We start from the raw sequence: 20,323 nt of genomic DNA, 5'->3' as shown, positions 1-20,323 counted from the left end.
GCTTTAAAAATAATACGTTTATTTATTTATTTATTTCATATATATATTTTTTGTTTGTTTGTTTGTTTTTTTAAATATTTTCTTACCAAAAAGAGAAATATTATTTACAGAGCAAAAATACCACCAAAGTCTGTCAGTTTATATACAAATTGCGCGCGGGGGCGGGCGTCCTTCCGAAATATCAGTCCCTAATTACAATAATTAGTATAATTTCGCGCGACTAATCTTAACACGTCACCTCCTACAATTATTATTATTATTATTATTCCTATTAATTTATCCCGTTATCTAATTAACGAACAGTCTTTGGCTAATTAATCTTTTTTTTTTTTTTACAAACAAAAGAACCGTATAAATAAAAGAGAAGAGAACTTTTCACAAAATTTCATTCACCGGACTTTAAAAGTTCCGTCGAAAATGGGGGGGGGGGGAAGATGATTTCTAACGCAATGACGATTCTTGACTATCTGAAATCACTTGGGGGGGGGGGGACAAAAATGAATGATAAGAAATTGATTGTAATCGTAAAAAATAATTATTCATTCTGTGGATATTAAAAAGGGTTGTTGACTCGTTCGTCTTCCCGAGTTGAAGAATCACTTTTTATTTTTTAATTGAGAATAAACCCATTCCAATCCTTGGTATAATCTGAATGGAGAAAGATTGGGGTTACCAAAGACGGTGGCGGCAATTTGACCCCGGGGTCAGATTGGCGTCTTCTAGAAAAGACAAAAGGGGGCGAATGCTTACCCTTCTCCGGTGAGAGCGCAACAGGCTTGAATTTGCCACCTGTGTTTCTTGATGGAGGTTAAATTCAACTGTTCCGAAATCTCAGCCGGACTCATGCATCCTTTCACGTCTTGTTTATTAGCGAATATTAAAACGTTGGCTTTGTTTAAATCCTTTGAAAGGAATTAAGAGAGACTGGTGTTAGGGTCGGCCATTTTGTAAGAATTAAGGGTCTATAAGAGGATATTCACTTCGTGAGCGAGCATTTTCCAAATTTCTTCTTTGGTTAGAGGAAGTCTTTCCCTGTCCGTACTATCTATTACCACGATCAGAAACTGCAAAAAGGGATATCATTTGAATCGAAAAGCGTTCCTCTAAATGGACGGGGGGGGAGGGATTTAGAGGTTTACTTCGGTGTTACTGTAGTAGGTGTTCCAAGCGGCCCGTAAAGAATCTTGTCCACCCAAATCCCACATAATAAAGTGAACGTTCTTCCAAACCACCTCTTCAACGTTGCTACCGATGGTCGGGGACGTGTGGACAACTTCGTTCATTAAACTACGTATTCATTGGTCATTTTGTATTATAATTAGCGTTTGTTTTAAGATAAAGTCTTTAGAGTTGTTCAAAAATATAAATAGCGACTCTTACAATTGATAGAGTATAGTCGTCTTTCCCGCATTGTCCAAACCAACAATTACTATTTTATGTTCTATATAATTAATACATCAATCGATTAAAGGTCTGTCATTTATCAAATTAAGTTTGGGAAGGAGGGGAAATCTGATAAGAAACGCGCGTCTCAATAGCAGGGTTCATACAACTTTTGGAAAACCAATTTCCCCGAGTTTTCCAGGTTTTCCCCAAATATAATTCCCCGAGTTTTCCAGGTTTTCCCCAACATATTTCCCTAAGTTTTACAGGACTTTTACGCAACTCCAAAAGAACCAATGTTTAATAACAATAAGGGATACGTTACCATAAATAACATCAATACGTGAGACTCGCCCAGAAGTAACATAATATGAATAAGTGAGACACGCCCAGATGTAACATAATACAAATAAGTGAGACATTCCCAGAAGTAACATAATACAAAAAAGTGATACACTATGGAGAGGACGTTTATTAACATTTTGCATAATTATTTGGCCTATGTTTGATGTAACCCCAAGTTTTTAGTATGGTTGGATGGGGGACAAATTGGACTATAACATATTCAAAGGACATCCCCGTATCTCTAGTAAAAACAGAGTTACGAGCGTCCAAAGTTGCGTCTAATGCTATTCCTATGGATGGGATTTGTTTGTTTACGTTTTCCTTAATTACTCAGCCCCTGATTGTCGTAGCCATAAGTTTTTAGTATGGTTAGATGGGGGGAAAATTGGGCTATAACATACTCAAAGGACATCCCCGTATCTCTAGTAGAAACAGAGTTACGAGCCTGCAAAGTTGGGTCTAATGCTATGGGGTTTGTTTGTTTACGTTTTCCTTAATTACTCGGCCCCTGATTGTCGTAGGCCTACGTTTTTAGTATGGTTGGATGGGGGACAAATTGGACTATAACATACTCAAAGGACATCCCCGTATCTCTAGTAGAAACAGAGTTACGAGCCTGCAAAGTTGGGTCTAATGCTATTCCTATGGATGGGGTTTGTTTGTTTACGTTTTCCTTAATTACTCGGCCCCTGATTGTCGTAGGCCTACGTTTTTAGTATGGTTGGATGGGGGACAAATTGGACTATAACATACTCAAAGGACATCCCCGTATCTCTAGTAGAAACAGAGTTACGAGCCTGCAAAGTTGGGTCTAATGCTATTCCTATGGATGGGGTTTGTTTGTTTACGTTTTCCTTAATTACTCGGCCCCTGATTGTCGTAGGCCTACGTTTTTAGTATGGTTGGATGGGGGACAAATTGGACTATAACATACTCAAAGGACATCCCCGTATCTCTAGTAGAAACAGAGTTACGAGCCTGCAAAGTTGGGTCTAATGCTATTCCTATGGATGGGGTTTGTTTGTTTACGTTTTCCTTAATTACTCGGCCCCTGATTGTCGTAGGCCTACGTTTTTAGTATGGTTGGATGGGGGACAAATTGGACTATAACATACTCAAAGGACATCCCCGTATCTCTAGTAGAAACAGAGTTACGAGCCTGCAAAGTTGGGTCTAATGCTATTCCTATGGATGGGGTTTGTTTGTTTACGTTTTCCTTAATTACTCGGCCCCTGATTGTCGTAGGCCTACGTTTTTAGTATGGTTGGATGGGGGACAAATTGGACTATAACATACTCAAAGGACATCCCCGTATCTCTAGTAGAAACAGAGTTACGAGCCTGCAAAGTTGGGTCTAATGCTATTCCTATGGATGGGGTTTGTTTGTTTACGTTTTCCTTAATTACTCGGCCCCTGATTGTCGTAGGCCTACGTTTTTAGTATGGTTGGATGGGGGACAAATTGGACTATAACATACTCAAAGGACATCCCCGTATCTCTAGTAGAAACAGAGTTACGAGCCTCCAAAGTTGGGTCTAATGCTATTCCTATGGATGGGATTTGTTTGTTTACGTTTTGCTTAATTACTCGGCCCCTGTGTGTCGTAGGCCTAAGTTTTTAGTATGGTTGGATGGGGGACAAAGTGGACTATAACATACTCAAAGGACATCCCCGTATCTCTAGTAGAAACAGAGTTACGAGCCTGCAAAGTTGGGTCTAATGCTATTCCTATGGATGGGGTTTGTTTGTTTACGTTTTCCTTAATTACTCGGCCCCTGATTGTCGTAGGCCTACGTTTTTAGTATGGTTGGATGGGGGACAAATTGGACTATAACATACTCAAAGGACATCCCCGTATCTCTAGTAGAAACAGAGTTACGAGCCTGCAAAGTTGGGTCTAATGCTATTCCTATGGATGGGGTTTGTTTGTTTACGTTTTCCTTAATTACTCGGCCCCTGATTGTCGTAGGCCTACGTTTTTAGTATGGTTAGATGGGGGACAAATTGGTCTATAACATACTCAAAGGACATCCCCGTATCTCTAGTAGAAACAGAGTTACGAGCCTGCAAAGTTGGGTCTAATGCTATGGGGTTTGTTTGTTTACGTTTTCCTTAATTACTCGGCCCCTGATTGTCGTAGGCCTACGTTTTTAGTATGGTTGGATGGGGGACAAATTGGACTATAACATACTCAAAGGACATCCCCGTATCTCTAGTAGAAACAGAGTTACGAGCCTGCAAAGTTGGGTCTAATGCTATTCCTATGGATGGGGTTTGTTTGTTTACGTTTTCCTTAATTACTCGGCCCCTGATTGTCGTAGGCCTACGTTTTTAGTATGGTTGGATGGGGGACAAATTGGACTATAACATACTCAAAGGACATCCCCGTATCTCTAGTAGAAACAGAGTTACGAGCCTGCAAAGTTGGGTCTAATGCTATGGGGTTTGTTTGTTTACGTTTTCCTTAATTACTCGGCCCCTGATTGTCGTAGGCCTACGTTTTTAGTATGGTTGGATGGGGGACAAATTGGACTATAACATACTCAAAGGACATCCCCGTATCTCTAGTAGAAACAGAGTTACGAGCCTGCAAAGTTGGGTCTAATGCTATTCCTATGGATGGGGTTTGTTTGTTTACGTTTTCCTTAATTACTCGGCCCCTGATTGTCGTAGGCCTACGTTTTTAGTATGGTTGGATGGGGGACAAATTGGACTATAACATACTCAAAGGACATCCCCGTATCTCTAGTAGAAACAGAGTTACGAGCCTGCAAAGTTGGGTCTAATGCTATTCCTATGGATGGGGTTTGTTTGTTTACGTTTTCCTTAATTACTTGGCCCATGTTCGTCGTAGCCCTACGTTTTTAGTATGGTTAGATGGGGGACAAATTGGTCTATAACATACTCAAAGGACATCCCCGTATCTCTAGTAGAAACAGAGTTACGAGCCTGCAAAGTTGGGTCTAATGCTATGGGGTTTGTTTGTTTACGTTTTCCTTAATTACTCGGCCCCTGATTGTCGTAGGCCTACGTTTTTAGTATGGTTGGATGGGGGACAAATTGGACTATAACATACTCAAAGGACATCCCCGTATCTCTAGTAGAAACAGAGTTACGAGCCTGCAAAGTTGGGTCTAATGCTATTCCTATGGATGGGGTTTGTTTGTTTACGTTTTCCTTAATTACTCGGCCCCTGATTGTCGTAGGCCTACGTTTTTAGTATGGTTGGATGGGGGACAAATTGGACTATAACATACTCAAAGGACATCCCCGTATCTCTAGTAGAAACAGAGTTACGAGCCTCCAAAGTTGGGTCTAATGCTATTCCTATGGATGGGATTTGTTTGTTTACGTTTTGCTTAATTACTCGGCCCCTGTGTGTCGTAGGCCTAAGTTTTTAGTATGGTTGGATGGGGGACAAAGTGGACTATAACATACTCAAAGGACATCCCCGTATCTCTAGTAGAAACAGAGTTACGAGCCTGCAAAGTTGGGTCTAATGCTATTCCTATGGATGGGGTTTGTTTGTTTACGTTTTCCTTAATTACTCGGCCCCTGATTGTCGTAGGCCTACGTTTTTAGTATGGTTGGATGGGGGACAAATTGGACTATAACATACTCAAAGGACATCCCCGTATCTCTAGTAGAAACAGAGTTACGAGCCTCCAAAGTTGGGTCTAATGCTATTCCTATGGATGGGATTTGTTTGTTTACGTTTTGCTTAATTACTCGGCCCCTGTGTGTCGTAGGCCTAAGTTTTTAGTATGGTTGGATGGGGGACAAAGTGGACTATAACATACTCAAAGGACATCCCCGTATCTCTAGTAGAAACAGAGTTACGAGCCTGCAAAGTTGGGTCTAATGCTATTCCTATGGATGGGGTTTGTTTGTTTACGTTTTCCTTAATTACTCGGCCCCTGATTGTCGTAGGCCTACGTTTTTAGTATGGTTGGATGGGGGACAAATTGGACTATAACATACTCAAAGGACATCCCCGTATCTCTAGTAGAAACAGAGTTACGAGCCTGCAAAGTTGGGTCTAATGCTATTCCTATGGATGGGGTTTGTTTGTTTACGTTTTCCTTAATTACTCGGCCCCTGATTGTCGTAGGCCTACGTTTTTAGTATGGTTGGATGGGGGACAAATTGGACTATAACATACTCAAAGGACATCCCCGTATCTCTAGTAGAAACAGAGTTACGAGCCTCCAAAGTTGGGTCTAATGCTATTCCTATGGATGGGATTTGTTTGTTTACGTTTTGCTTAATTACTCGGCCCCTGTGTGTCGTAGGCCTAAGTTTTTAGTATGGTTGGATGGGGGACAAATTGGACTATAACATACTTAAAGGACATCCCCGTATCTCTAGTAGAAACAGAGTTACGAGCCTGCAAAGTTGGGTCTAATGCTATTCCTATGGATGGGGTTTGTTTGTTTACGTTTTCCTTAATTACTCGGCCCCTGATTGTCGTAGGCCTACGTTTTTAGTATGGTTGGATGGGGGACAAATTGGACTATAACATACTCAAAGGACATCCCCGTATCTCTAGTAGAAACAGAGTTACGAGCCTGCAAAGTTGGGTCTAATGCTATTCCTATGGATGGGGTTTGTTTGTTTACGTTTTCCTTAATTACTCGGCCCCTGATTGTCGTAGGCCTACGTTTTTAGTATGGTTGGATGGGGGACAAATTGGACTATAACATACTCAAAGGACATCCCCGTATCTCTAGTAGAAACAGAGTTACGAGCCTGCAAAGTTGGGTCTAATGCTATTCCTATGGATGGGGTTTGTTTGTTTACGTTTTCCTTAATTACTCGGCCCCTGATTGTCGTAGGCCTACGTTTTTAGTATGGTTGGATGGGGGACAAATTGGACTATAACATACTCAAAGGACATCCCCGTATCTCTAGTAGAAACAGAGTTACGAGCCTGCAAAGTTGGGTCTAATGCTATTCCTATGGATGGGGTTTGTTTGTTTACGTTTTCCTTAATTACTCGGCCCCTGATTGTCGTAGGCCTACGTTTTTAGTATGGTTGGATGGGGGACAAATTGGACTATAACATACTCAAAGGACATCCCCGTATCTCTAGTAGAAACAGAGTTACGAGCCTGCAAAGTTGGGTCTAATGCTATTCCTATGGATGGGGTTTGTTTGTTTACGTTTTCCTTAATTACTCGGCCCCTGATTGTCGTAGGCCTACGTTTTTAGTATGGTTGGATGGGGGACAAATTGGACTATAACATACTCAAAGGACATCCCCGTATCTCTAGTAGAAACAGAGTTACGAGCCTCCAAAGTTGGGTCTAATGCTATTCCTATGGATGGGATTTGTTTGTTTACGTTTTGCTTAATTACTCGGCCCCTGTGTGTCGTAGGCCTAAGTTTTTAGTATGGTTGGATGGGGGACAAATTGGACTATAACATACTCAAAGGACATCCCCGTATCTCTAGTAGAAACAGAGTTACGAGCCTGCAAAGTTGGGTCTAATGCTATTCCTATGGATGGGGTTTGTTTGTTTACGTTTTCCTTAATTACTCGGCCCCTGATTGTCGTAGGCCTACGTTTTTAGTATGGTTGGATGGGGGACAAATTGGACTATAACATACTCAAAGGACATCCCCGTATCTCTAGTAGAAACAGAGTTACGAGCCTCCAAAGTTGGGTCTAATGCTATTCCTATGGATGGGATTTGTTTGTTTACGTTTTGCTTAATTACTCGGCCCCTGTGTGTCGTAGGCCTAAGTTTTTAGTATGGTTGGATGGGGGACAAATTGGACTATAACATACTCAAAGGACATCCCCGTATCTCTAGTAGAAACAGAGTTACGAGCCTGCAAAGTTGGGTCTAATGCTATTCCTATGGATGGGGTTTGTTTGTTTACGTTTTCCTTAATTACTCGGCCCCTGATTGTCGTAGGCCTACGTTTTTAGTATGGTTGGATGGGGGACAAATTGGACTATAACATACTCAAAGGACATCCCCGTATCTCTAGTAGAAACAGAGTTACGAGCCTGCAAAGTTGGGTCTAATGCTATTCCTATGGATGGGGTTTGTTTGTTTACGTTTTCCTTAATTACTCGGCCCCTGATTGTCGTAGGCCTACGTTTTTAGTATGGTTGGATGGGGGACAAATTGGACTATAACATACTCAAAGAGCATCCCCGTATCTCTAGTAGAAACAGAGTTACGAGCCTGCAAAGTTGGGTCTAATGCTATTCCTATGGAGGGGGTTGTTTGTTTACGTTTTGCTTAATTACTCGGGCCCTGTTTGCCGTATGCCTAAGTTTTTAGTATGGTTGGATGGGGGACAAATTGGACTATAACATACTCAAAGGACATCCCCGTATCTCTAGTAGAAACAGAGTTACGAGCCTGCAAAGTTGGGTCTAATGCTATTCCTATGGATGGGGTTTGTTTGTTTACGTTTTCCTTAATTACTCGGCCCCTGATTGTCGTAGGCCTACGTTTTTAGTATGGTTGGATGGGGGACAAATTGGACTATAACATACTCAAAGGACATCCCCGTATCTCTAGTAGAAACAGAGTTACGAGCCTGCAAAGTTGGGTCTAATGCTATTCCTATGGATGGGGTTTGTTTGTTTACGTTTTCCTTAATTACTCGGCCCCTGATTGTCGTAGGCCTACGTTTTTAGTATGGTTGGATGGGGGACAAATTGGACTATAACATACTCAAAGGACATCCCCGTATCTCTAGTAGAAACAGAGTTACGAGCCTGCAAAGTTGGGTCTAATGCTATTCCTATGGATGGGGTTTGTTTGTTTACGTTTTCCTTAATTACTCGGCCCCTGATTGTCGTAGGCCTACGTTTTTAGTATGGTTGGATGGGGGACAAATTGGACTATAACATACTCAAAGGACATCCCCGTATCTCTAGTAGAAACAGAGTTACGAGCCTGCAAAGTTGGGTCTAATGCTATTCCTATGGATGGGGTTTGTTTGTTTACGTTTTCCTTAATTACTCGGCCCCTGATTGTCGTAGGCCTACGTTTTTAGTATGGTTGGATGGGGGACAAATTGGACTATAACATACTCAAAGGACATCCCCGTATCTCTAGTAGAAACAGAGTTACGAGCCTGCAAAGTTGGGTCTAATGCTATTCCTATGGATGGGGTTTGTTTGTTTACGTTTTCCTTAATTACTCGGCCCCTGATTGTCGTAGGCCTACGTTTTTAGTATGGTTGGATGGGGGACAAATTGGACTATAACATACTCAAAGAGCATCCCCGTATCTCTAGTAGAAACAGAGTTACGAGCCTGCAAAGTTGGGTCTAATGCTATTCCTATGGAGGGGGTTGTTTGTTTACGTTTTGCTTAATTACTCGGGCCCTGTTTGCCGTATGCCTAAGTTTTTAGTATGGTTGGATGGGGGACAAATTGGACTATAACATACTCAAAGGACATCCCCGTATCTCTAGTAGAAACAGAGTTACGAGCCTGCAAAGTTGGGTCTAATGCTATTCCTATGGATGGGGTTTGTTTGTTTACGTTTTCCTTAATTACTCGGCCCCTGATTGTCGTAGGCCTACGTTTTTAGTATGGTTGGATGGGGGACAAATTGGACTATAACATACTCAAAGGACATCCCCGTATCTCTAGTAGAAACAGAGTTACGAGCCTCCAAAGTTGGGTCTAATGCTATTCCTATGGATGGGATTTGTTTGTTTACGTTTTGCTTAATTACTCGGCCCCTGTGTGTCGTAGGCCTAAGTTTTTAGTATGGTTGGATGGGGGACAAAGTGGACTATAACATACTCAAAGGACATCCCCGTATCTCTAGTAGAAACAGAGTTACGAGCCTGCAAAGTTGGGTCTAATGCTATTCCTATGGATGGGGTTTGTTTGTTTACGTTTTCCTTAATTACTCGGCCCCTGATTGTCGTAGGCCTACGTTTTTAGTATGGTTGGATGGGGGACAAATTGGACTATAACATACTCAAAGGACATCCCCGTATCTCTAGTAGAAACAGAGTTACGAGCCTGCAAAGTTGGGTCTAATGCTATTCCTATGGATGGGGTTTGTTTGTTTACGTTTTCCTTAATTACTCGGCCCCCGATTGTCGTAGGCCTACGTTTTTAGTATGGTTGGATGGGGGACAATTTGGACTATAACATACTCAAAGGACAACCCCGTATCTCTAGTAGAAACAGAGTTACGAGCCTGCAAAGTATAGTCTAATGCTATTCCTATGGAGGGGGTTGTTTGTTTACGTTTTGCTTAATTACTCGGCCCCTGTGTGTCGTAGGCCTAAGTTTTTAGTATGGTTGGATGGGGGACAAAGTGGACTATAACATACTCAAAGGACATCCCCGTATCTCTAGTAGAAACAGAGTTACGAGCCTGCAAAGTTGGGTCTAATGCTATTCCTATGGATGGGGTTTGTTTGTTTACGTTTTCCTTAATTACTCGGCCCCTGATTGTCGTAGGCCTACGTTTTTAGTATGGTTGGATGGGGGACAAATTGGACTATAACATACTCAAAGGACATCCCCGTATCTCTAGTAGAAACAGAGTTACGAGCCTGCAAAGTTGGGTCTAATGCTATTCCTATGGATGGGGTTTGTTTGTTTACGTTTTCCTTAATTACTCGGCCCCTGATTGTCGTAGGCCTACGTTTTTAGTATGGTTAGATGGGGGACAATTTGGACTATAACATACTCAAAGGACAACCCCGTATCTCTAGTAGAAACAGAGTTACGAGCCTGCAAAGTATAGTCTAATGCTATTCCTATGGAGGGGGTTGTTTGTTTACGTTTTGCTTAATTACTCGGCCCCTGTGTGTCGTAGGCCTAAGTTTTTAGTATGGTTGGATGGGGGACAAAGTGGACTATAACATACTCAAAGGACATCCCCGTATCTCTAGTAGAAACAGAGTTACGAGCCTCCAAAGTTGGGTCTAATGCTATTCCTATGGATGGGGTTTGTTTGTTTACGTTTTCCTTAATTACTCGGCCCCTGATTGTCGTAGGCCTACGTTTTTAGTATGGTTGGATGGGGGACAAATTGGACTATAACATACTCAAAGGACATCCCCGTATCTCTAGTAGAAACAGAGTTACGAGCCTGCAAAGTTGGGTCTAATGCTATTCCTATGGATGGGGTTTGTTTGTTTACGTTTTCCTTAATTACTCGGCCCCTGATTGTCGTAGGCCTACGTTTTTAGTATGGTTGGATGGGGGACAAATTGGACTATAACATACTCAAAGGACATCCCCGTATCTCTAGTAGAAACAGAGTTACGAGCCTGCAAAGTTGGGTCTAATGCTATTCCTATGGATGGGGTTTGTTTGTTTACGTTTTCCTTAATTACTCGGCCCCTGATTGTCGTAGGCCTACGTTTTTAGTATGGTTGGATGGGGGACAAATTGGACTATAACATACTCAAAGGACATCCCCGTATCTCTAGTAGAAACAGAGTTACGAGCCTGCAAAGTTGGGTCTAATGCTATTCCTATGGATGGGGTTTGTTTGTTTACGTTTTCCTTAATTACTCGGCCCCTGATTGTCGTAGGCCTACGTTTTTAGTATGGTTGGATGGGGGACAAATTGGACTATAACATACTCAAAGGACATCCCCGTATCTCTAGTAGAAACAGAGTTACGAGCCTGCAAAGTTGGGTCTAATGCTATTCCTATGGATGGGGTTTGTTTGTTTACGTTTTCCTTAATTACTCGGCCCCTGATTGTCGTAGGCCTACGTTTTTAGTATGGTTGGATGGGGGACAAATTGGACTATAACATACTCAAAGGACATCCCCGTATCTCTAGTAGAAACAGAGTTACGAGCCTGCAAAGTTGGGTCTAATGCTATTCCTATGGATGGGGTTTGTTTGTTTACGTTTTCCTTAATTACTCGGCCCCTGATTGTCGTAGGCCTACGTTTTTAGTATGGTTGGATGGGGGACAAATTGGACTATAACATACTCAAAGGACATCCCCGTATCTCTAGTAGAAACAGAGTTACGAGCCTCCAAAGTTGGGTCTAATGCTATTCCTATGGATGGGATTTGTTTGTTTACGTTTTGCTTAATTACTCGGCCCCTGTGTGTCGTAGGCCTAAGTTTTTAGTATGGTTGGATGGGGGACAAAGTGGACTATAACATACTCAAAGGACATCCCCGTATCTCTAGTAGAAACAGAGTTACGAGCCTGCAAAGTTGGGTCTAATGCTATTCCTATGGATGGGGTTTGTTTGTTTACGTTTTCCTTAATTACTCGGCCCCTGATTGTCGTAGGCCTACGTTTTTAGTATGGTTGGATGGGGGACAAATTGGACTATAACATACTCAAAGGACATCCCCGTATCTCTAGTAGAAACAGAGTTACGAGCCTGCAAAGTTGGGTCTAATGCTATTCCTATGGATGGGGTTTGTTTGTTTACGTTTTCCTTAATTACTCGGCCCCTGATTGTCGTAGGCCTACGTTTTTAGTATGGTTGGATGGGGGACAAATTGGACTATAACATACTCAAAGGACATCCCCGTATCTCTAGTAGAAACAGAGTTACGAGCCTGCAAAGTTGGGTCTAATGCTATTCCTATGGATGGGGTTTGTTTGTTTACGTTTTCCTTAATTACTCGGCCCCTGATTGTCGTAGGCCTACGTTTTTAGTATGGTTGGATGGGGGACAAATTGGACTATAACATACTCAAAGGACATCCCCGTATCTCTAGTAGAAACAGAGTTACGAGCCTCCAAAGTTGGGTCTAATGCTATTCCTATGGATGGGATTTGTTTGTTTACGTTTTGCTTAATTACTCGGCCCCTGTGTGTCGTAGGCCTAAGTTTTTAGTATGGTTGGATGGGGGACAAAGTGGACTATAACATACTCAAAGGACATCCCCGTATCTCTAGTAGAAACAGAGTTACGAGCCTGCAAAGTATAGTCTAATGCTATTCCTATGGAGGGGGTTGTTTGTTTACGTTTTGCTTAATTACTCGGCCCCTGTGTGTCGTAGGCCTAAGTTTTTAGTATGGTTGGATGGGGGACAAAGTGGACTATAACATACTCAAAGGACATCCCCGTATCTCTAGTAGAAACAGAGTTACGAGCCTGCAAAGTATAGTCTAATGCTATTCCTAAGGAGGGGGTTGTTTGTTTACGTTTTGCTTAATTACTCGGTCCCAGTTTGACGCAAACCCAAGTTTTTAGTATGGTTGGATGGGGGATAAATTGGACTATAACATACTCAAAGGACAACCCCGGATCTCTGGTGGAACCAGAGTTACGAGCCTCCAAAGTATAGCGTGAAAAATACCACATTAACCCTATGAAGGGAAGGTTTACGAACATTTTTTTTTTTCATTACTCGGCCCCTGTTTGCAATTTCCCTGAATTTTACTAAAAATTCTAGATTTCCCCGAGTTTTTTGTCAACTATTTATTTCCTGGAGTTTTCCAGGTTTGTATGAACCCTGAATAGCAAGTTTTCTCCAAACAAATCAATAACGTATCGCAATAAAATAATTTCAAACTGGATTCTTTCAATGTCTTAAACTCTTAAGTAATTAAAAACAAGTTTCTACTTGATCTAGATTACGGAGGGCCTACTTTTTTTTCAAGGAAATTGGGGAAAAGGGTTGTCCCACTTGTCTGTCCATTGCCTACGTTATAACGCAATGGTCTGTCTCAACTCAACTCTCAGAAGTTCACCAGCGAAATAAATTTGCTTCTTTATAAGCCAAGGCTTAAGTCTAGGACAAGGCAACTGCTCTTACCTTCATTGGTGAAAAGACTCCAAAGTTTGGCGAATATTAGCCCCATGGTGGCTAATTAGGGACTAACTAATAATTTATACCTTAATAACGATTATATCATTGTTAAAAAAACTTCGTTTAAATATTAAAATTAACAATATTAATTAGAGAAAAACGCGACAAACATACTGCGACGGGTTAACCAGGCCATAGCAGCTACTGAATTATCGCGAGGAAAGTCAAGTGGGAAGGAAGACTGAGTTTGTGACGTCATTCGTACCTCGCTCGCGATTGGTAGAAAATATCCGCTCGTTTATCTTAGGGATGTTCGCACTTCGCAGCTGATATTCTTTCTCCGTTTTTCGCTTGACCATCATCGAATATCGACGATAATGGCGGAAGAAATAATAATCAGCGACGAATCTTTAAATAATTCGGAAGCTTCCGACGACGAAATTAAGATGGAAACCGAACCCGTCATAGATAAACAAAAGTAAGTCCTTTAAATATAACTAATTAATTCAATTGGGTCCCTCCGTCCCTGCCTTTAAGGCCAATTCGTACAAACAAGGCTTAGAGAAACTGTTGTTGATAACCAATTCTCGGCTGAGAGCGATTATTGCATCACGGTTTTAATTAAAAAGGAGGGGGGCCTTGTTTGTATCCTACGATTTCTCATTGACAGACTCGCTGATCAAAAAAAGGACGAAGGAAACCAATTTTACAAGCAGCATAAATATAACGACGCTTTGGAATGCTACAGCCACGCTATTGGTAAGTATAAGACGAGCGCCGTCGCCGCCGCGTTTTAAGCTTTCTAGGTGGTGAATCAAACTAAGGCGGGAGTACGTTTCTATTAGATCTTTGCCCGAATTGCGCGGCTTATTACGGCAACAGAGCCGCTTGCCACATGATGGTCCATAATTATTTATACGCTCTGGAAGACGCGTCGCAAGCCGTGCGTTTAGACCCCGCCTTTATCAAAGGATATTTGCGAGAAGTCAGATGTCAAGTGGCGCTGGGTGACATAGCCGCCGCCAAAAGGACTATAGAACGAATTAGAGATATAGATCCTAAAACGCCCGAATTAACCGCGGAGGTTAGACCGAGCCTATCTCCGTGTACAGTAATATGGCGCGTCTAAACTGGTTTACTCCTCTCTCTCTATAGTCTCGTCAAGTAACTCAACTAGAAGAACATCTGAATCGAGTAGATCAATTGTGGAACCGCAAAGAATATCGTCAAGCTTTGTTCCACATTGATCAGCTCTTAAGGGTGTCCGTCGCTTGCACCAATTTCAAGTTGAAACGGGCGGAATGTCTAGCTCTCTTGGCTCGTTACCAAGAATCCCAAGAGATCGCCAAGTGAGACGGGTGACCCTCGCGTCCGTTGGATCGTAAACTGACCGAGGCCCTTCTTATTTTCCTCCCCTTTTAGCGACATTTTGATGAAAGATAATCTAAACGCGGACGCCATTTACATTCGCGGTTTATGCTTGTATTACCAAGACAACGTGGACAAGGCGGTGACGCATTTCCAGTCGGTCTTACAACTGGCACCCGATCACCAAAAAGCGCTGGACGCTTACAAGAAAACCAAAGTCTTGAAACAGAAGAAAGAAGCGGGCAATACGGCTTTCAAAAACGGCGACTATCAAGAAGCTTACAACCTGTACACCAGCGCCTTGGCCGTCGATCCCAACAACATCGCCACGAACGCCAAACTCTACTTTAATCGCGCCACCGTTTGCTCCAAAGTACGATTATACTCCCTCGCCCTCGTCACCCGCCCCCCCCCTCTCCGTGACCTTTTAACCCGATTTAATTTACTCTTTCAGATTAAGAAGACGAACCAAGCGGTCGAGGACTCTTCCAACGCCATCAAACTGGATCCAAATTACATCAAGGCGTATTTGCGTCGCGCCAAAAGTTACGTCGAACTGGAAATGTACGAAGAAGCAGTGGCCGACTACGAAACTGTCTACCAAAAAGATAAATCCAGGGGTGGGGTTAATAAAAGCGGCGGCCTGATTAGCGGCTGACCATTAATGTCGGCGGATCTTTTTACAGAAAACCGGAAATTGTTGGATATGGCGAAACTGGAACTGAAAAAGAGCAAACGCAAAGATTATTACAAGGTTCTGGGGGTGGGGAAGAACGCCTCCGATGACGAGATTAAAAAGGCTTACAAAAAACAGGCCTTGATTCACCACCCCGACCGACACTCGCACGAAACTGACGAGAAAAAATTACAACAGGAAAAGAAATTCAAAGAGTTGGGCGAAGCCTACAACATTCTGTCCGACCCCAAAAAGAAGTCGCGTTACGACAATGGCTTGGATTTGGAAGAGGACGGAGTTGGCGGAGGAGGATTCCAAGGTAACTATTCCATAATAATAATAATAACCATAGATCGGACGTCACTATGTTTTCTCTTTGCGTAGATCTGGATCCAAATATGTTCAGTTCATTCTTTGCCGGACCGGGTGGTTTCCATTTTGGGGCAGGCGGAGGACAGAATCACTTTTCGAGTCAAGGATTTCCTCGTAGCAGCGGATTTCAATTTCAATTTAGTTAAACTAACTCTCGACTCTTCTTTCATTTTCTGGATTCAAATAACGGTTAACTTACTCCCTCCCCCCCCCTTTCACTTTGAACGCGCAGATGTAAAAGAAATGATAAAAATATTAAAGAATAATTTCTCGTGTATTAATTGAACTACTTTTAAAGAAGTCGTGATTTATTTGCGGGTGGAAAAAACAAAGTCCCGAACGGTTCCTTCCTTTGTAATATTATACTGACAATAAAAAACGAATTTAATTCAATCGCTTCAAAAACCAACGAGTTCCCGCTTAAGTTATTTCCAATTCTCTTTCAATGCCCACGAATTTCAGCTGCTCCGTCGGTCCGTATCTGAAAGAAAGAAAGACGCCAGAGGCCGGCCGTTAGTATAGGGGTGCGCGCGCTCGATGGAGAACTATATTAGCCGGAATGAGACAAACCTGTAGTCGAAAAAGAGTTCTTCTCCGGACTGAATAGGTCTTTTGGCGAAGATTCCGATGCGATGATCTCCGTTGACCATCATGACCTTAGCGTAGCAATTGGGATTGACGGAATGATTGGCGAAGCGAATCTTGTTGCCTTTACGGGTGGCGTCCACCACGAAATCGTTGTTCAAATTGAAGAGGAAACTGCACATGTACTTGTCGTAAACCTTGCCGCGTCGATCGGCCTCGTCTTGAGAGATGATTTCGCCGCAATATTCCGAGATGAACTCGTTCTTCTGGGCCGTTTCCTTCAGGAAAATGCCCCAACCGGCCACGTCCGACGGCGCCAACAGAAGGTGTTTGCGCAAGCCGCGCTGCACGCTGACGTTTCGGCAAGAGATGTTGGCCACGTCGAACTGGTCGGCTCCGCAAGTCTGGCACAGATCGGGATCGCATTCTCTGACGGCCAAGTAGCAGGGACATTGTTTCGTGTTGCACTGGGCCTTGCACCGACATCCAGGGAAACGTTGTTGGCAGTCGGACGAGCAGTGGCAAAACTTTTCGCAAAAGTTTTGGCTATTGACGCAGGGACAAGACTGGTCGCAAGGTTGTCCCGGGTGGTCGCAAGGCTGGTAGTTGTAGACGTGGTTGGAGGAGCCGTCCTTCTTCATCTGGATTTTGCGACAATGCATGGACCACAGGCGATGCTTCTTCTTCTTTTTGCGTGGGGGAGTGCTGTCGTGGTTGTTCTCGTCCAAGGGACATTCCAACAGCTCTTGTTGCGCGAAAGTGTAGACTTGGGCGCACGTCTTCGTTTCGATCATGATGGCGATGGCGCAATAATTGCCCAGGAAGACCTTCCACAGAACTCGGAAGATGGATTGCTCGGCACCCGACCATTCCACTTCCTGTTTGGCCGGATCCAAGGGCGCCACCAGAGGAGCGTTACCGACGTTCTTCGCGGCCTTGGCGGCGGCGGCGGCGCCTGCGGAGGATGAAGAGGCTTTACCGCGGCGCCGATAAGAGGCGCCCCCGCTTTGCGAGTTATGATAGAAAAAGGGGGACGAAATGAAAGCGAACAGAGACTTAGAAGACGGATTGACAGAACCAGCGGGATTGACGGACGGCGGCGCCCTTCCCACGGCCGAAGCCTCAACCTTGGGATCGTCCGTCCCGGGGACGGGAGGAGGGCTATCGTCGTCGCCTCCTTCGTCGCTCGAGTCCGAGAACTCTGTCTGGACAGAGATGCAGCGGCGTTGATTGACGACCAGAGGGTGAACCTTGTCGCGGGAGGTCCCGGGCGGTGCCATACAGTAATTGTGGTGATTAGTGCAAGGGGTGCAGCCATCGCCACTTTTAAGCGCTTTAGAGAAAGTCGAGGGCGGCGGGAGAGGAGTGGAAGAAGACGGTGGACGGGCCAAGGAGCGGGAGGAGGACAGGGGGGCAAAGTTGGAAATAGAAGCTGAGCCAGTGGAGGTCGAGGGCCTCGCACTGGCGCAGACATCTAGAAAATAAACAAGGCGAAAAGAGAAATAGGTACGCGGAAAAAAGATACACGCAACAACAACAACGACGAGAGAAGAAAGACTTTCCGAAAAGGAGAAGGTGGACGCTATAATTACCATCGTTATCAGTCTCTTTGTTGGCTCCGCAACTGCTGTTGCTGTTATTTTCCGAGCTGAGGCGCAAAGTGGTCGTCTCATTCTCGTTGGAAGAATGACTGGCATTGTGAAGTCTGACGCTGTCGTTGCTGTCTTCGCTGCTGGCTTCGTTTCCGCTATCGACGGAGTTTTGCTTCCTGATCTTCCTCCTCTCGACCAGATCTTGTTCTTCGCGGCGTTGTTGCTCGATTTTCATCTTCTCGCGAACTTGCGCCAGATGCAGATAGCACTGAGGACCGCAAGCTTCGCCGTCCGACTTCAAATCGCAGCTTTTTCGCTTCTTCAACTGACTGGGAGTCGGGTGAAACGCTAAGGGGTGGTCAGAGTCTATTTTAAGGCGCTATTTGCCACGGAAAAAATCCCCGTCACTTACGGTGCAAAAAGCAATCGTATTTGAAGCAACGTCGACAGAAGAGCGTGTGAAAGGAGTGCATGCTTTGTTCTCTGGGCACGCTGTGCGCGTTGGGACCGTCGATGTTGGGCGTGCATTCCAAGACGGAGACCGGGTCCAACTTTTCGCCCAACTCTTTGTAGCGAATTTTCAGTTCCTCGGGACTACCCTTGTCGGGAAAAACGGCCGAGATGGCGGCGAAAACGATGTCACCGGGGACGCCACTACCTTCTTCTGAAAAACAAGCACCACCCGAACTATTAAAGAGGCGCGTCGACGCGTGGGCGGGCGGGTGCGTGCGTGGAAACCTACTATAAGTACTAGGTTTCTCGAGTAAGGCTTTTCCATTGGTATCGTCTTTGTCTTCGGCGGCGTCCTGATAAGGAATGAGCGCTTGAACCAATTCCACAAATATCTCGTCATTGATGAAGCCTCCGTCTCGATCTCCGTGAACTTTACCGTCGTAGTTTTTCAAGAGCTCTTCGATAAAGGAGACGTCTTGGTCTAATATTTCGTCTCCCATGTAAGGAATGTTGTGAAGAACCGTTTCGTCTTCCACCATGAAATTCTGTTGGGTCGGTGCCCAAGTGTACATGGTGGGAATGGGCGAAACGGCGTAGATATAACGAACTGGTTTGGATTGCGTCACGCCGTCCGCTTGTTCAACTTCGCACTAAGGCGGGGACAAGATTGATTGACGGATGAATGAAAAGGGGGGAGGGGAGAGGGGGCGTCCAACTGGATCGCGTTTTAATCTACCTTCTTCATAATGGAAGAATGTGGCGATGCTTCTAGGGGAAAAGCGAAGATGGCGGTTTTTTCGGGAGCTTTCTTGGCCAAATACGCCAATGTTTTACTAATGTAAGATCTTGTTGAAACATAAGTGGCCTAAAATCATGTTTATCAATGACTAATCGCGCCCACCAACTGGAATGAATGTTTCGGCTTACTTTGACTTCATCGTGACGTTTGAACCTTTTTAACTGTCGAAGTCTCATGTACTCCGATTTCACCCTTTTACGCCATTCAATAGAGATTTTCGTGACATCAATCGCGCACTTGGTTTTCATGCATGGCAGCCTGTTCATTTTTCATATATATGGGGGATAATGACAATTAACAACACGTATCCCCCAATATTTTAGATCTACTTGGGTTAGGTCAGGTTCAAAATGGGGGGGGGGAGGGTTGTGGTCAATTAACTTAAATATTAAACCGTCAAACCGTAGTAATGGCACCTATATACCTTTGGCTATATTAAAATATATGGGTAGTTAACACGCGGTGTCACTACTCTATAATAAACAATAGAGAAGCCAAGGCTTAGCATTATTTACCTCGACGTGCTGGCAGTATGATGAGGGTTCATTTGATTTGGCATTTTCAACTTATAGTTTATTACTTAAAACGCCTTAAAATCCAATTAAACCTAATTAAATATCCTTCCAATACCAATTATTGAAAATTCCGAGGCCAAGCTCGCGCCTAGGATACATCCTCCATTGTCAACGGATCAACAACCGATACTTTCTTTCAATAAGATACTTTACACTGAACGCACTCTACCTTCGTTGCCTAGGCGACGACAACGACGCTTACGTATTCTACAACACGATAATATTGTTTATATTATAAAAATGGAAAACGTTTACGCTAAAATTGAAAATGAAATGAGATTAAAAAGCGCCGAAGATGAAAATTATCGGGTGATAAACGAGGCGAAACTCAGGGCGATAAAAGAGGCCAAAAATTACGAGGATTTCAAGTACAGTGCAGGCATAGTTTTTAGACTAGGAGGGTTGATACCATTTGGTACTTGGATTAGAGACAAAGAT

General features: G+C 43.6%; 3 protein-coding genes across 5 annotated transcripts; 1 reads left to right on the top strand and 2 right to left on the bottom strand.

The window, feature by feature from the left end:
- Positions 1 to 13,670, bottom strand: Arl5 (ADP-ribosylation factor-like 5). The gene is made up of 6 exons (XM_089856604.1): positions 13,472 to 13,670; positions 1,381 to 1,441; positions 1,140 to 1,287; positions 981 to 1,064; positions 751 to 902; positions 1 to 648 (listed from the first exon to the last, which is right to left on the bottom strand). The coding sequence occupies exons 1-6, from the start codon at positions 13,515 to 13,517 to the stop codon at positions 597 to 599; spliced, it is 543 nt and encodes a 180-aa protein (XP_089712730.1). The 5' UTR covers positions 13,518 to 13,670; the 3' UTR covers positions 1 to 596.
- Positions 13,671 to 13,692: 22 nt separating this feature from the next.
- On the top strand, positions 13,693 to 16,290 carry Tpr2 (Tetratricopeptide repeat protein 2). The gene is made up of 8 exons (XM_089856460.1): positions 13,693 to 13,943; positions 14,136 to 14,224; positions 14,311 to 14,549; positions 14,621 to 14,814; positions 14,888 to 15,206; positions 15,288 to 15,453; positions 15,520 to 15,828; positions 15,894 to 16,290. Exons 1-8 carry the CDS (start codon positions 13,843 to 13,845, stop codon positions 16,025 to 16,027), a joined length of 1,551 nt encoding a protein of 516 aa, XP_089712586.1. The 5' UTR covers positions 13,693 to 13,842; the 3' UTR covers positions 16,028 to 16,290.
- On the bottom strand, positions 16,159 to 20,184 carry E(z) (histone-lysine N-methyltransferase E(z)). Of its 3 annotated transcripts, none has more exons than XM_089856403.1 (8): positions 19,826 to 20,184; positions 19,439 to 19,568; positions 19,248 to 19,376; positions 18,801 to 19,161; positions 18,471 to 18,722; positions 18,059 to 18,424; positions 16,452 to 17,421; positions 16,159 to 16,362 (listed from the first exon to the last, which is right to left on the bottom strand). In XM_089856403.1, the coding sequence occupies exons 1-8, from the start codon at positions 19,867 to 19,869 to the stop codon at positions 16,302 to 16,304; spliced, it is 2,313 nt and encodes a 770-aa protein (XP_089712529.1). In that variant the 5' UTR covers positions 19,870 to 20,184; the 3' UTR covers positions 16,159 to 16,301. The 3 variants fall into 3 exon arrangements, with proteins under 3 accessions (XP_089712529.1, XP_089712540.1, XP_089712533.1); XM_089856414.1 differs by having other exon boundaries at positions 18,059 to 18,406; XM_089856407.1 differs by having other exon boundaries at positions 18,471 to 18,719.
- Between the last annotated feature and the right edge of the window lie 139 nt (positions 20,185 to 20,323).

Source organism: Phalangium opilio, unplaced genomic scaffold, assembly GCF_054372755.1.
Source record: "Phalangium opilio isolate 3A_F unplaced genomic scaffold, DU_Popi_V2 ptg000011l_1, whole genome shotgun sequence".
NCBI lineage: Eukaryota > Metazoa > Arthropoda > Arachnida > Opiliones > Phalangiidae > Phalangium > Phalangium opilio.
This window is presented reverse-complemented; position numbering and strand designations above follow the sequence as displayed.

Bases quoted from the DNA above. Each gene is read 5' to 3' on its own strand.
- Arl5 (XM_089856604.1), bottom strand. From the start codon at position 13,517: ATGGGGCTAATATTCGCCAAACTTTGGAGTCTTTTCACCAATGAAG. The intron at 1,288-1,380 runs GTAAGAGTCGCT...ATGAATACGTAG, and splicing joins ACGACTATACTCTATCAATT to TTTAATGAACGAAGTTGTCC. The intron at 903-980 runs GTGAATATCCTC...TTCCTTTCAAAG, and splicing joins GGAAAATGCTCGCTCACGAA to GATTTAAACAAAGCCAACGT.
- Tpr2 (XM_089856460.1), top strand. From the start codon at position 13,843: ATGGCGGAAGAAATAATAATCAGCGACGAATCTTTAAATAATTCGGAA. The intron at 13,944-14,135 runs GTAAGTCCTTTA...TCTCATTGACAG, and splicing joins CCCGTCATAGATAAACAAAA to ACTCGCTGATCAAAAAAAGG. The intron at 14,225-14,310 runs GTAAGTATAAGA...CGTTTCTATTAG, and splicing joins ATGCTACAGCCACGCTATTG to ATCTTTGCCCGAATTGCGCG.